The 15,473-nt window shown below is 35.8% G+C and overlaps 1 protein-coding gene across 13 annotated transcripts in view; it reads right to left on the reverse strand.

The window, feature by feature from the left end:
- Window positions 1-15,473, reverse strand: part of CDC42BPA (CDC42 binding protein kinase alpha) — a 310,508-nt gene that overhangs the window by 230,219 nt on the left and 64,816 nt on the right. For all 13 annotated transcript variants that reach the window (XM_045796507.2, XM_087859422.1, XM_045796498.2 and 10 more), the window contains exon 2: window positions 15,016-15,107. In XM_045796507.2, the coding sequence (XP_045652463.1) occupies window positions 15,016-15,107 (92 nt within the window). The remainder of the gene's footprint in view (window positions 1-15,015; window positions 15,108-15,473) is intronic.

The raw sequence follows: 15,473 nt of genomic DNA on the forward strand, positions 1-15,473 counted from the left end.
CTCTAATGGGTTGTGGGGGACGAATGTATGGGGGCCTTCCCTCTGGAGCTTGGAATTTCTGGACCAAGCAAGCCTGGTCTCAGATGGCCTCATTATGATTCCATGTATGCTGCAGACCCTACCCTATCCCCCCACGTGAGCACTACTTCAGTGGCTCTCGGCCACCGGGCGATGGACGTGGAGAGAGCCTCCCAAGGGCATCGAGGTCTATCAGCCCGGCTATCCTGGGACCTCCGAGGAGCTACCGCTAAGCTTTCCCGTCCCTTCCAGCACAACCCTCGCAGCTGTGTTTACAAGCAGGGCCCAGCAGAGGGAGCCTTCCCCGTGTCTGCAGACCACAGCCCTGAAGTTCAACATGTCAGCCAGGAAATCAAGGGAGGCCGTACCACCCGCCTCCTGGACTGGACCGCGGAGAACGCCATCCCCTCCTGGCTGGCGTCACTCCTAGAAAACGGACTGGGGGGACAACTGCTTCTTCAAATTCTCTGAGGAAAGGCCACTGTGGAATCAATCAGAGACTGTGGTTAGAATCTCAGGTACTGATCAGCACCACAAAAACGTTGTGGCCTCCTGCCGCCTGGGCTTGGTTGGTTGTTTTTGTTTTTTTATAAGGCTGGCTGGGTTAAGGTGAGGGTGGCGGTGGGAACGCCTTTTATTCTTTGAGCTCAGGTAAGACTGACAAGCGTGGACAGTGGCTAGGGTGCTGTGGGGCCCGAAAGACGAGACCAGGCCACGCTTCGTGTGCACTTTTTAAGGTGATCTGTTCTGGGTTAAAGAGAACTCTCTTACACGGGAAAAGCTCCCGACCCCGGCTACATGCGGCCTCTTCGGTGCACCGATCCTCACTGCTGACGGCACAGTGAGCCCTTTCAATGTCCTAATAAGGACTTGCGCGTCGACTAGTGCCGGCTGCTCCAAATCCGCCACAGCCCACCTCCGAACTCTCCCCCGCCCCCACGGGACAGCTCCACTGAGCAAAGCCGAGCGAGAACCTGAAGGGTCTGACTTCAGGCTTTCCCAAGGGATGGAAAATGAAATTCCAAAACAATGATTTAAATTCCTACATATATTCAGTACCCCTTACCCAGTAGTCATTGTCTAGATTTGGAATTAGAGGAGAGAAGACAGCCCTTTAAATGAAGAAAGCCACTTTGTCCAGGGGTCCCTTCATCTGTTGAACACGCCACTGTGGCACACCCTCTCTGTTCTTCTCTGTGGCCTGACTTTTTTTAAACAGAAGTTTTATTTGCAGTGAACCATGTGAATGAACAATTCCAATGCTGGCCAGAACTGCTGTGCTAGTTGCAGAACATAAATCCCAGTAGAATAGCTTAAACAAAAGTAAGTGGGTCCCTACTAGATACCAATTTGACTGCCTCTAATCCCTTAGTGAAACTAGTTTAGGAGAAACCAATTGTTACCATTTTTAAAAATCACTGCTTTACTCTATCAATCATTCTAACACAGAACGGAATAAATAGGCCATTAAAAAGTTCCACCTTCAAAAAATAAAAACTTCTAAGTCTTGATTTTTTTATTTGCGTGACTTGCCAGTTTCTGAGTAGGGAGAGTTAAAAGCTCTATTTTAAACTGTCCTGAGTTTTTGTATTCCCCTATGGAAATTTTATCAGTGGTTACTGTACATACTTTAAGGCTCATTTGTTAGATAAACATAAATTATTATAGCTTTTTACAAATCACTTCACAACATTTGTGAGTATAACATACAGAAAGAAGACAAGACAAATGTGGAGTTAAACACAATTTTAAAGCGAAGAACATATAAGTAAAACAGAGATCCAGAAAGAGAACATTGCAATAACCCAGAATCTGCCCACGGGCATCCACCTTCTCACCAGAGATAACCATTATCCTGACTTTTGTGATAAAATCAAATCACATGCATTCTTTCCTATGGTCCCCTCCTTCAACTCAACGCAGTCAGAAACAAGGTTATTCCAGCCTCATCAAATGGGCTGGGCAATGGTCCCTCTATTTCTATTTGGGGAAGTTTACATTTAGAAGTACTTTTTCCTTAAATTATTCGCAAAACTTGCAGGTTAATTCATCTCAACCTGAAAGAATTTCTAGTGATTTTTTAAAATAGAGAATAAGTTCAAAAAGAGTTTATTATTCAATAAACAGCTAATGCTTCAAAAATCAAAACAAAAATGTTTCTACTTAGAAGGGTCACTCCCACTCCTGTCAGCGTCTACCAGTACCCCATTCCCTCTTGTCCCTGTAAAATGTTACTTTATGAAAATACAAGTATGAATTGTACAATTTCTACCTCTTCTTAACAAAAAACAGCATACTATATATATAGAATCCTGCAGCCTATTTTATTCACTTTATAATAGATCCTGGCAATCTCTCCACAGAGGTCCAGGGAACTTTTTCTTTATTGGAGCTGTATGGTTTTCCATTGTTCAACCTACTTTGGACACTTGTGTTGTATTTGTCTTATTTTTTACACTTGAACATCTGATGCATTTGTAGTTTGTCCTTATATAATATGAATTTTAATTGGATCCACAAACGGACCCTTCCAACTGGCTATCCCACTGTCTCAAGACCATGTATTAAAACGTCTCTTTTACACTAACTGGGGATGCTGCCTTTAGCAGACATTAAATTACTATGTGTATGTGAGCCCATTTCTGGCCTTCTTATTCATGTGTATTTCTTGAGGCTTCATAACACGTTTTAATATACAAGTCTGTCACTGCTCTATTCTTTAAGCATTTATCTGTTCTTATTTCCCTGCATAAACTTAAGTATCAGCCTAGTAATTACCATATGTATTGGAATTATTTAATCTGTTAATTTAGAAAAAAGTAACACCTTTATGATGTGGCAACTATAAATGTGTTTTTCTCTTCCATCATCTTCCAATTGCCAGTTGTTTGTACATATAAAAGTTCATGACTTGTGTATGTGTATAATTACTACAGAATTATGTCTATTTTACAGTAGCTTTCAGCATTATCTTGGGGCTTTTAGATATATTTTTTAGATATACAATAATATATTTGCAAACTGAAGTTCTAACTCTTCCTTTTCAATTCTTATACCCAACTGATATAGGCTTTTTCGCCCCCCCCCAAAAAAAAAAAGTATGTGTGTGTGTCTGGGTCATTCCAATTCTTTTTTGTTTGACCCTAATTCTGGGCAATTTATGTGGCTCCACCCTCTAATTTATGCAGTAGCAGAAAGGTAGAAGGGAGAGAGCAAAATTATCAACAAGAAGAAAACTGACCGACACTGATGTTTCTGTAATGAATAAGAATGTTGTGACACTTAAAAGATGCTAAATTCTTGGAGTGGGAAAAAAAGACCCATATTCAAGAACAACTATTATGAAAATAATGCAAAGATGTCCGGCAAAGTCGTCAATACAGAAATAAGGAGGGCACGTGTTGTGATGAGTGCTGGGTGTTATACGCAACTAATGAGTCTTTGAACACTACATCAAAAACTTATGATGTACAATATGCTGGCTAACAGAACATACTAAAAAAAAAAGAAATCAAAAGAGAACATTAACATTAAGGAAAACAAGAAAAAGACAAGGATGAGGCAAAAAGAAAAAAAATTGACATACCTATATATATTTGTAAATTTTCATTAAAATGGCCTAACCCAGGCTTCAGCAAACCATGGCCTAGAAGTCAAATATAGCCCAACACCTGTTTTATAAATAAAGTTGAATACAGCCAAATCCATCCACTTACAAATGGTCTACTGCTATAGTCACATTACAATGACAGAGTAGAGTACTTGTCACAGAAACCACATGGACCGAGAAATCTGAAATATTTACTGTCTGGAAGTTCACAGAAAAAAAATCTGTTCACCCATGGTCTAAATAGTCCTATAAAAGCACAGAGATTACCAGAATGTATAAAAAATGCAACACATAACTATATGCCATCCACAAGAGATTCGCTTTATTTTTTTTTTTAGAGATTTATTGAGAGAGAGAGAGAGAGAGAGCACGAGAGAGCAGGGGGATGGGCAGAGGGAGAGGGAGACACGCAAACTCCCTGTTGAGCAGGGAACCCAAAGCAGAGCTCAATCCCAGGACCCCGAGATCACTACCTGAGCCGAAACCAAGAGTCGGACTCTCAACCGACTGAGCCACCCAGGCACCCCAAGAGATTCACTTTATGCACAACTGCAAAAAGAAAAAGTTCAACCCTTAAGAAAGCTGACTATATTAATATGAGACAAACTAGACTACCAGACATTACCTTACAAAAAAGGAAATATTCCGTAATGATAAAAAAGTTGCTCTATCAGAAATACATAAAAATTGATAAACTGTATGCCCCTTCTATGAGTTTCAAAATGCATGAGGAGCAGGAGGAATACACACAAGCACAATTATATTTGAAGATTCTAATACTCCTCTCTCAAATGAACTAAACAAAACTCACCAAAGTATGGAAGATTTTATTGACAGCAGCAACCATCTTGACCTGACGTTTATAAAAGAATATAAGCAACAAATGTAGAATAAAAATCATTTAAGTGCACATGGAGTGTGCACGATAAGCCATATTTTGACCATAAAACAAAATTTAATAAACCTCAAAAGTACTGAAAACTTAAGAGTATGATGTCTGACCATAACAAACATAACTTGGACATCAATAACAGTAAGATAACTCATAAAGTCCCAAAATTATTAAAAGTAAATGCTACAGTTAACAACTCAAAGAAGATATCAAGGAGAAAGTTAAATAGTATTTTGATACGAATGATAATGAAAATATAACATCAAAATCTGTGGGATACACCTAATCCTGCTCAGAGGGCCATTTATAGTTTTAATTCTTAAATTGGAATAGAAAAGAATCAAAGAGCTAAGTTTAAGTTTCTACCTTGAGAAGCTAGAAAAACGATGAGCAAATCAAAGCCAAAGAAAGTATTAGAAAAGAAATAACAAAGAAAAAAAAATTTAAGTTAAAAAGTAACAAACACAGGAGTGCCTGGGGGGGGTTCAGCCAGTTGAGCATCTGACTCTTGATTTTGGCTCAGGTCATGATCTCCGCTAGTGAGATGCAGCCCCGTGTCCTGTTGGGCTCCACGCTCAGCACAGAGTCTGCTTGAGATTCTCCCCTCTCCCTCTCCCTCTCCCTCCCCCTCTGCCCTTCTCCCTGCTCCAAAGCACTCTCTCTCTCTAAAATAAATAAAATCTTTTTTTAAAAAAGTGACAAAAATACAGACAATTCACAAGCCTAAAGTAGCTTTGTTCACAATTAATAACATGAACAACCTCTAATATGGCTGACAAAGAAAGAGGAATAAAGCATAAATATGAGCAATGAAAGATGGACTATCACCTCATATTCCACAGACATTAAAAAAGGGATATTATGAGCAACTTACATTTGAAAACTTAAATAAACAAATCCATGAAAAACAAAATTTACTGAATCTGACACAATATAAAACAGAAAATCTGAAGAGCTCTGTAACCACCAAGAAACTAAATTAGTAGGATTATATGTCCCACAGAAAAACCCCCAAGTCCAGATGGTTTTACCAGTGAATTCTATCCAACATTTAAGGGGGGAAAAATACCCAATATACACAAAATATTTCAAAAAGGGGGGGGCAACCCTCCATCAGTTCATTTTTTAAGTCCAGCATAACATTAATGTCAAAATTTGACATCAACGTTATAAAAAAGAAATCAGAGGTCAACATTCTCCATTAGTTATAGATATGAAAATAGCTAAGAAAATACTAAGGAACTATTAAATAGAGCAGCATCTCAAAAGGATAGTAAATCACGACCAATTGGAATTTATCCCAGAGATTAGTATAACATGGGAAAAAATCAATCATATAACAAAGGCATAATCCATGAAAGAAATAATTGATAAACTAGACTTCATCAAAATTGAAGATTTCTGCTCTGTGACAGACACTGTCAAGACAATGAGAAGACAAACCTGAGAGAAAATATTTGCAAAAGATGCATCTGATAAAGGACTGTTATCCAAAATAAACAAAGAACTCTTAAAATTCAACATTAAGAAAACAAACTACCCCATTAAAAAAATGGACCGAAGATCCTAACAGACATCTCATCCAAGAAGATACACAGATGGCAAAAAAGCATATGAAAAGGTGCTCACAACATCACCCAGGGAAGTGCAAGTTAAAACAACCGTGAGATACAACAACACACCTATTAGAATGGCCAAAATTTAAAACACTGAAAATTCCAAATGCTGATAAGGACGTGGAACAACAGAAACTCTCATTCACTGCTGGTAAAATGCAAAATGGTACCAGCCACGTTGTAAGACACTTTGGCAGTTTCTTATGAAACTTCAACAATACTCTTATCATTCCATCCAGCAATCATGCTCCTTGGTATCTGCCCAAAAGAAGTGAAAATTTATGTCCACACAACAACCTGCATGTGGGTATCTATGGCAGCTTAATTCATAATTGCCAAAAGTTGGAAGCAACCAAGATGTCTTTCAGTAGGTAAGTGGATAAATAAAACCAGTGGCATGTTCGGACAACGGTAAAAAGAAATAAGCTATCAAATGCCATGAAAAGACATAAAAGAAACTTAAATGAACATAACTACATGGAAGAAGCCAATCTGAAAAGGCTACATCCTGTATGATGCCAACTATAGGACATTCTGGAAAAGGCAAAACTGTGGAGACAGTAAAAAGATGAGTGACAGCCAGAGGACGAGGGAGGGGTGGGATGGTAAACAGAGCACAGAGGATTTTTAAGGCAGTGAAACAATTCTGTGTGATATTATAAGGGTGGATATGTATCACTATCCATTGGTTCAAACCCATACGATGTGCACCTCCAAAAGCGACCCGTAATGTAAACTATGGACTTTGGCTGATAATGCTGTGTCCCTGCGGATTCACAGACTATAGCAAATGCATCACTGAAGTGAAGGATGTCCACCGTGGAAGAGGCTGAGCACAAGTTGGGGCCGGCGGTATATGGGAACTCCCTGTACTTTCCACTCAATTTTGCTATGAACGTGAAAATGCCCTAAAAAATAAAATCTTTTTAAAAAGTCAATCAAAACGACTCATCATATTACCAGAATAAAAGAGCAAATCTATACGATTATTTCAATAAATGCCCAAAAGCCATATGACAAAATTCAGCATCCATTAGTGATGAAATTTTTTAAATTCTCAGCAAACTAGTAACAGAACACAATATCTTCAATCAGATAAAAGGCACCTACACAAACACCTACAATTGACACCATATTTAACAGTGAAACACTGAATCCTTTCTCCCAAAGCTCAGGAATAAGGTAAGGATGCCTATCCTCATGACATCTATTCAATATTGTACTAGAAGTCCAAACTAGTACAATAAGATAAAGAAATAGAAGGTATAAAGTCTGTAAAGTAAAAAGGAAATTGTCCCTATTCTCAGACGATATGATCGTTTACAAAGAAAATCTAAGAAAGCAATAACTAAAACAACAAAGAACTATTTTTAAAAAATAAGTGAATTTAGGAAATAACGTCAGATACAAAAATCAGTGGTGTATCTACAAAATAGCTGCGTTCTATCTGAATATAAAAATTTTTAGTATCATCTACCATAGCATCAAAAACATAATATACTTAGGAATACATTTAAAGAAAAAGTGAACAAAAACTATATGCTAAAATTATAAAACATTCTTGAGAAAAATTAAAATACACCTTAAAAAACAAAGAAGGGGGCACCTTGGTAGCTCAGTCAGTTCAGTGTCCAATTCCTGATTTCAGCTCAGTCATGATCTCAGGGTCATGAGCTCAAGCCCCACACCAGGCTCTGCACTGAGTGTGGAGCCTGCTTAAGATCCTCTCTCTCGGGGCGCCTGGGTGGCACAGCGGTTAAGCGTCTGCCTTCGGCTCAGGGCGTGATCCCGGCGATCTGGGATCGAGCCCCATATCAGGTTCTTCTGCTATGAGCCTGCTTCTTCCTCTCCCACTCCCCCTGCTTGTGTTCCCTCTCTCGCTGGCTATCTCTATCTCTGTCAAATAAATAAATAAAATCTTAAAAAAAAAAAATCCTCTCTCTCCCTCTATTCCCCCTCTCGCTCTCCCTTTGCCCCTCTGCACCCCCACCCCAGTTCACACATGCTATCTGTCTCTCTCAAAAAAAAAAAAAAAAGAAATAACATTGTTTATGAACTAGTAGACCAACATTGTTAATATGTCAGTCCTACCAAAACTGATCTATAATGGAATGCAAATTCATTTTCTAAACCAGTAGGCTTTTATGGAAACGGACATGGATTCTAAAATTTATGCAATAATGCCACAGTTCTAGAATAGCTAAAACGATTTTGAAAAAGAACCCAGTAGAAGGACTTACACTCAGACTTCATGCTCTCGACTTTATAGTATAAAGCTACAAGAATCAAAATCAAGATAGTGTGAGACTGGCAAAGGGACAAAGAAACCAATGAAACAGAATAGAAAGAGGAGGAAAAGATCAAGACTTATATGGTCAACTGATTTTTCTGACAAAGGTGCTGAAGTAATTCAATAGATTGGAAAGAGCCTCTTCAACAAATGGTGTTAAAACAACTAGAAATCCACTGGGAAATAAATGAACCTCAATCCCTATTTCACATCACACACTGATTAATTTGAAATAGGTCACAAATCTAAACAAAAAACATAAAACTATAAAGCTTTTATGGGAAAAACATAAGTACCTTTGTGACTGGGATATGAACAAGAATTTCTTAGAAAGAACACAGAAAATAATGACAAGAGAAAAAATTTTCAATTATATCATCAAAATTTAAAACTTCTCATAAGGAAACATTTCAAAGAAAATAGGCAAGCCACACAGCCTGTGAGAAAATATTGACAAAACATGTATCTGACAAAGGACTTTTATAAATATAAAATATAAGAATTCCTACAACTCAATAATGAAAATACAAATACCTCAATTTTTAAAAATGAGCAAAATATTTGAACACATACTTCACAAAGAAGATCTAAGAATGGTGCATAAGCCACAAAAACACATTATTATGTTGATATACAACACAAATCCAAATAACAATGCAATTTAAGACCATGAGATACTATTACACACTCACTAGACTAACAACGAAAAGGTACTGGTGAGAACCATGGAACATGGTAGGAACAGAAATTGGTACAACCCAATTAGAAAAAATTTGCCAGCCCCTTTTAAATTTAAACATGCACCTACCACTAGCAGAGCAGTTCCGATAGTACATATTTATCCAAGGAAAATACAATTGTATTTCCATACATACTTGTATAATAATATGTATATCAGCTTTATTCCTAATACCCCAAAACTAAAAACAGGCCCAAATGCTCATCAACATAAAAATGGATAAATTGTAGTATGTTAATAAAATAGTATGCTAATCAGCAACAAAAAGGGAATATTTACAAATTTCAATCACAAGGATGGATCTCACAGACATATTCTGAGGAAAAGAATTTGTACACCAAAAAGTACATATAGTATGATTCCATTTATGTGAAATTTTCAAAAACCCAGAACTAATCCACAGTTAAAATTTAGAACAGTGATTGCCACTTGATGGAAGTTACAGGGAACTAACAGGGAAGGAAACTTCCTAGGAAGATGGAAATGTTCTATATCTTCAATAAGGGTAATTATTTGTCAAAACTCATAACATTATATAAAAGAAAGAAAGAAAGAAAAAAAAAGAAATCACACTCCTAGATGGCTTAACTAGTTTTCAAAGAAATAATACTAATCTTACACAAACTTTCAAAAACCTGAGAAACCAAAAACACTTCCCAAATTGTCTTATGAGCTAAGCATATCATAATCCCAGAATATAAAACAATTAATAGGATAGGTAAATTAAAGGCCAATCTTTCTCATGCATGTAAACAAAAAAACTGCTAAACAAAATATAAGCAAATCAAACCAAACTACATACATTGAAATGATACACAGGAACAATTGGATTTATACACTAATGTAGTATTGATACATTTAAAAACTAACCAATATAATCCCCACAGTAACCAAATGTAGAAGTTAAATCATATCAACAAAACACATATAGAAAAATCTTTTGATAAAAGTTAACTCCCATGCATTGCAAAAACTCTCAACAGACTAGTACTAGAAGGAAAACTACCTTAGTCTAAAAAAAGAGTAACAATACAAACAAAAAAGCTGCAGCAAACCTCAAACTCAATAGTAAAATACTGAATACTGCCCCCTGAAATCATAAACCAAACAAAAATTCTATTTTCACCACTTGAATTCAACATTTTATGGAAGATCCTCTCCACTGCAATAATATAAGAAAAAGAAATAAAAGGCGTAAAGATCAGAAAGAAAAAAAGAAAAAGCTGTCATTATTTGGAAATAAGACAATGAAAAATTCAAAAAACTTACATATAATCTAGAATAAATGAATATATCAAGATTCTTAAATACAGTATCAATATACAAAAATCAATTGTATTTCTATTCTAGTAACAAAGTTAGAAAACAGAATACTATAAAAAGCTCATCCGCAAACATCAAACACTCATAAATAGATGTATAAAAGCTACAGAGAATAAAATGAACCTTGACCCATACCTCAAGAAACACAAAATAATCAATATCAGATGGATCACAGACTAAAATAGAATACTTTTTTAAAAAATTATAGAAGATAACACAGGAAAATACCTTCATGACCTTGGAGTTAAAAAAAAAAAAACTTCTTTAAAGGACCACAAAAAGGACAAACTATAAAGAAAAGTTAATTAACTTCACTAAACCTAAGAACTTCTCTTCAATAACAGATCCATATGGAGAGGGAAAAGCCAAGCCGCAGAAAGGAAGAGAGATTTTATTTAATACACACACATACACACATTATCTCCAACAAAGGACCTGTATCCAGAATATACCAGTAAGTCAGACAACCCATTCTCAATTCCCCACCCACTCCCAATCCTCCAACCTCAGAATATGCACTTCATGAAAAGAAAAAAAAAATCTAAGTTATATACAGTGATATGAAAATGGGCTTAAGAGTTATCAGAAAATATAAAGTGAAATCATAATTCAATATGACTACTCACCCACCAAAAAAATGGCTAAAGTAAAACATAAATAAATAACCAAGTGCTGGTGAAGTTGTGAAGCAACTGGGACCTTCATTGTTGGTGGGTGCATTGGTAAAAAACTGGCAAACTGGTAACCACTTGGGAAATTATCTGGCACTATCTACCAAAGCTGAATAGGCCTACCCGATGACCCAGCAATTCCACTCCTAAGTTTATATCAAACACAAATGAGTGCCTCTGTCTCCCAAAAGACAAGTACAAGAATGTTCATAACAACATTACTAACATGGCAAAAAACTATAAACAACTTGAATACCCACCAACATTAGTATGAATAAATAACTTGTGCTTTATTTATACAAAGGAATACTGTGAACTAATACAAAGAAAGATGAATCACACAAGCATAATGCTGAGCAAAATAAGCCAGAAAGAAGAGTATGTATTATATAATTCCATTAATATAAAATTAAAAAACAGGCAAAATAAATCTACAGTGATAAAGTCAGCATAGATGGTTAATATGGAGGTGCTTATTCACTAGAGGAGGCAAGGGGTGCCTATCTTGGTGTGTAATGGTTACAAGAGTACATGCAAATGTAAAAATCCATTGAGTCATGCATGCATAGAATTCAATGTTTTAAAATTTTTAAGACCTCAAAATAAATATATTTTCAGACAAATAAAAGCAGACAGTTTATCATCAGCAAACCTAATGAAATAGTAAAGGGAATTTTTAAGTAAAAATGAAAATGTTATCGAAGGGAAGTCTGTGAATGAAAAGTCTGTGAATGTGAAGAGCAATAGAAAAATGCAAATATGTGAGCACAACCAAAGGAACAGGGACAGTAGTTTTTGAGGTTTTAAATATATGTACAACATAACAGCAATGACCCAAAAAAGGTAGAAGACAGGTAAGTCAGAATTGACAAAATGCAAATTTACCGAGAACACATGTGGCAATCTCTAGGGAAACCACAAAAAGTAAAATTAAGAAATTAATAAATGAAGGAGAGAATAAAACACTCTATTACCAGAAATTGAGAGACACATAATACAGAATGGGCAAGACAAATAGAAAGCAAATAGTAATAAATAATTCCATTACGTATCAACTGACTATATACTCCATTAAAAGATGAGATTATCAGACTAGATTAAAAAAACAAAAATTGGGGGACCTGGCTCGCTCAGTCAGTAGAGAATGTGACTCTTGATCTTGGGGTCATGATTTCAAGCCCTGTGCTGAGGGAAGAGTTTACTCAAAACAAACAAAAAAACCACAACAAACAAAAAACCTATATTCTAACAGTAAACATCCCTTAAGATTAGAGAAAGCTAAAACTGTAAGGATGGAATAAGATATTTAATGCAAATACTAATAAAAAGAGCTAGAATCATTCTATTAATATCAAATTAAGGAAAATTTAACTCAAAAAGCATTACTTAGAGACAACAAGGATCATTCATTATGATAAAAGAGTTAATCACCAGGAAGATATAATAACTTTATATCTGTCATCAGTGAAAACTAAAAGAAATAAAGAATAAACAAATCCTCTCTCAGGAAATGACAGATGAAGCAGAGAAAAATAAAAAAGTAAGGATGTGAAAGATTTAAACAAGATTAATGATTTTAACCTTATTGATATTTATACAACAATGCATAGCAAATTTCAAAGGGCTGAAATCATGAAGTGACTGTTATGGAATTACGCTGAAACTCAGTAACAGAAATATACCGAGAAGACCCTCCAAGTATTTAGAAATTGAACAACAAACTTCTAAAGTAATAGATTAAGAAAAAGAAGAAGAAAGAAAACACAATGGAAATTTGAAATCAATTTGAAATTGGAAATCACACTGTATTTTGAGCAAAACAGCAATAAAAATATGACATATCAAAACTTATCAGCTGTAGCTAAAGCTTCTTAGAGAAAACATAGCCTTAAACACACATTTGAAAAGAAGGGCTAGACATCAATGCTCTAAGTATCTATCTCCAAAAGTTACCAAAAAAATAGCAACTTAAAATCAAAGAGAGTAGAGTCATCTTCTCCCTCTGCCCTTACCCCTGCTCCTGCTTGCTCTCTCTAAATAAAATCTTCAGGGGCACGTGGGTGGTTCAGTCTTTAAGCATCTGCCTTCAGCTCAAGCCATGATCCCAGTGTTCTGGAATCAAGGCCGCATCGTGCTCCCTGCTCAGCGGGAAGCCTGCTTCTCCCTCCCGCTCCCCCTGCTTGTGTTCCCTCTCTCGCTGCCTCGCTCTCTGTCAAATAAATAAATTAAATCTTTAAATAAATAAATAAAATAAAATTTTTTAAGATTTTATTTATTTATTTGACAGAGAGCGAGACAGCCAACGAGAGAGGGAACACAGCAGGGGGAATGGGAGAGGAAGAAGCAGGCTTCCCAGCGAAGGAGCCCGATGTGGGTTTCGATCCCAGGACTCTGGGATCACGCCCTGAGCCAAAGGCAGACACTTAACGACTGAGCCACCCAGGCGCCCCAATAAATAAAATATTTAAAAAGAAAAAGAAAACCAAAGAGAGTAGAAGGAAGAAAATATTAAAAGCAGCAATTACTGAAACAGAAAAGAAATCTACAATAGAAAAATTCAAAAGGCAAAGTTTAATTCATTGAAAAAATAATAAAAGATAAAACTCTAGCATGATAAATGAAAAAAAAAAGAGAGGTAAAAATAATAAATATAGTAATAACTGTGAAAAATTAGATGACATGGGTGAACTTAGCAAAACTGACACACAGATAGAATATCCAAACAGTCTGATTTTCCACTAAAGAAATTAATTAAAACTGTCTCACTGGCAACCTCCAGGCCCAATGGTTTCACAAGTGAAATCTTCTAAGCATAGAAGGAAGAAATAATAACAATCTTCCAAACTCTTCCAGAGAACAGTAAAAGAGGCCAGCATAACCAAAATACCAAAATCTGATCAGGATTTTAAGTAGGAAAATTACAGGCCAGTTTCTCTCCAAGAATCTGAAGACACTCTCTCTCTCTCTCTCTCTCTCTCTCTCTCCCTCTGTCACACACGCACACACACAGAGCAAGCCAAGTGAAATGAGACATAAAAAGGATAATACAAAGTTGGGCTTATCTTAGAAATCCAAGGTTAGTTTAACATTTGAAAATAAATTGTAATTCAACACATTAACAGAGTAAAGGAGAAAAGCCTTACATGTCTCACAAGATGCTGATAAAACATTTTCTTAAAATCCAATACAATTCATAATTGAAAAAGTAAAATCAGCTAGGTTGCTAGGTATGAAGTCAAACAAAATTCCATTACATTTCTAATGACTAGGAAAAAAACAACTAGAAAATGAAATTTAACTAACAATTCTAACTAAAATAACAAAGAATATCACATTCCTTCATCAACTGGCTGACTCAGTATTATTAAGGTATCACTTATCTACAAACTGATCTCCAGTTTCAGTGCAATCCTAATCAAAATTCAAGCAGATGTATGGGTGTGGATTTTTAAGAGTAATTCTGAAACTGAAACATTCATTGTAAAATTATATAAAAATATCAAGGGCCAAGAACAGAGGAGGAAAGGGAGGAAGCTGGAGGACACACACTACCAGATATTGAGACTTCTTAATCTAGAGTATGTAAGACCGTGGTACTGGCACAAGGAGAGACACATAAAACCATGGAACAGAAGAGTCCAGAAGCATACTCAAACTTACGTTGACATATGAAGAAGAAAAACATCTTGGAAAAAAATTCCACGTAGAAATATTTCTTTCAAAACGCTAATATGTTTTCTGATTGATCATATCAATTATGGCAGCAAGGAAATCATGTTGTTAAATTCTCTTACAAACTGTATAAAATTCCTTCCAAAACAATTAGCAAAACTTACATAAAAACTTTCTCTCTTACCTCTCCGAAAGCTCCTCGACCTATCACCTTCAATATCTCAAAGTCTTCTCTATGTAGACGCATCTGTTTCACTTTAGAAGTAAATGGTTTGGCTGAAACAAAAGAAAACATCAATTACTTTCTTAATGAAATGTGATGCAAATTAGGTATACCCATACTGGCGTTTCTTAATCAAAATTCAAATTATGATTAAGAATGAAGTCAAACAATTTCATAATCCCAAAGTACATTAAGAAGAAATAGATTTAATTTCCATAAGAAAACAATTTCCTTTATTTCTTACATGTGAATTACATTTTTGATAAGAAATATTTTTAAACACCTAATAACATATGAAATAATGCAAAGTAACAGGGATGTACAAGTGGGATCAATTCAACTTTCATTTTGAACATTGTATATTCTAACACTCAATGCTAAACATATATTTTAACACAAATGTCTGAGAAGTAAAAACA

Source organism: Ursus americanus, chromosome 2, assembly GCF_024610735.1.
Source record: "Ursus americanus isolate L20-20 chromosome 2, mUrsAme1.1.p, whole genome shotgun sequence".
In the NCBI taxonomy this organism is placed as follows: domain Eukaryota; kingdom Metazoa; phylum Chordata; class Mammalia; order Carnivora; family Ursidae; genus Ursus; species Ursus americanus.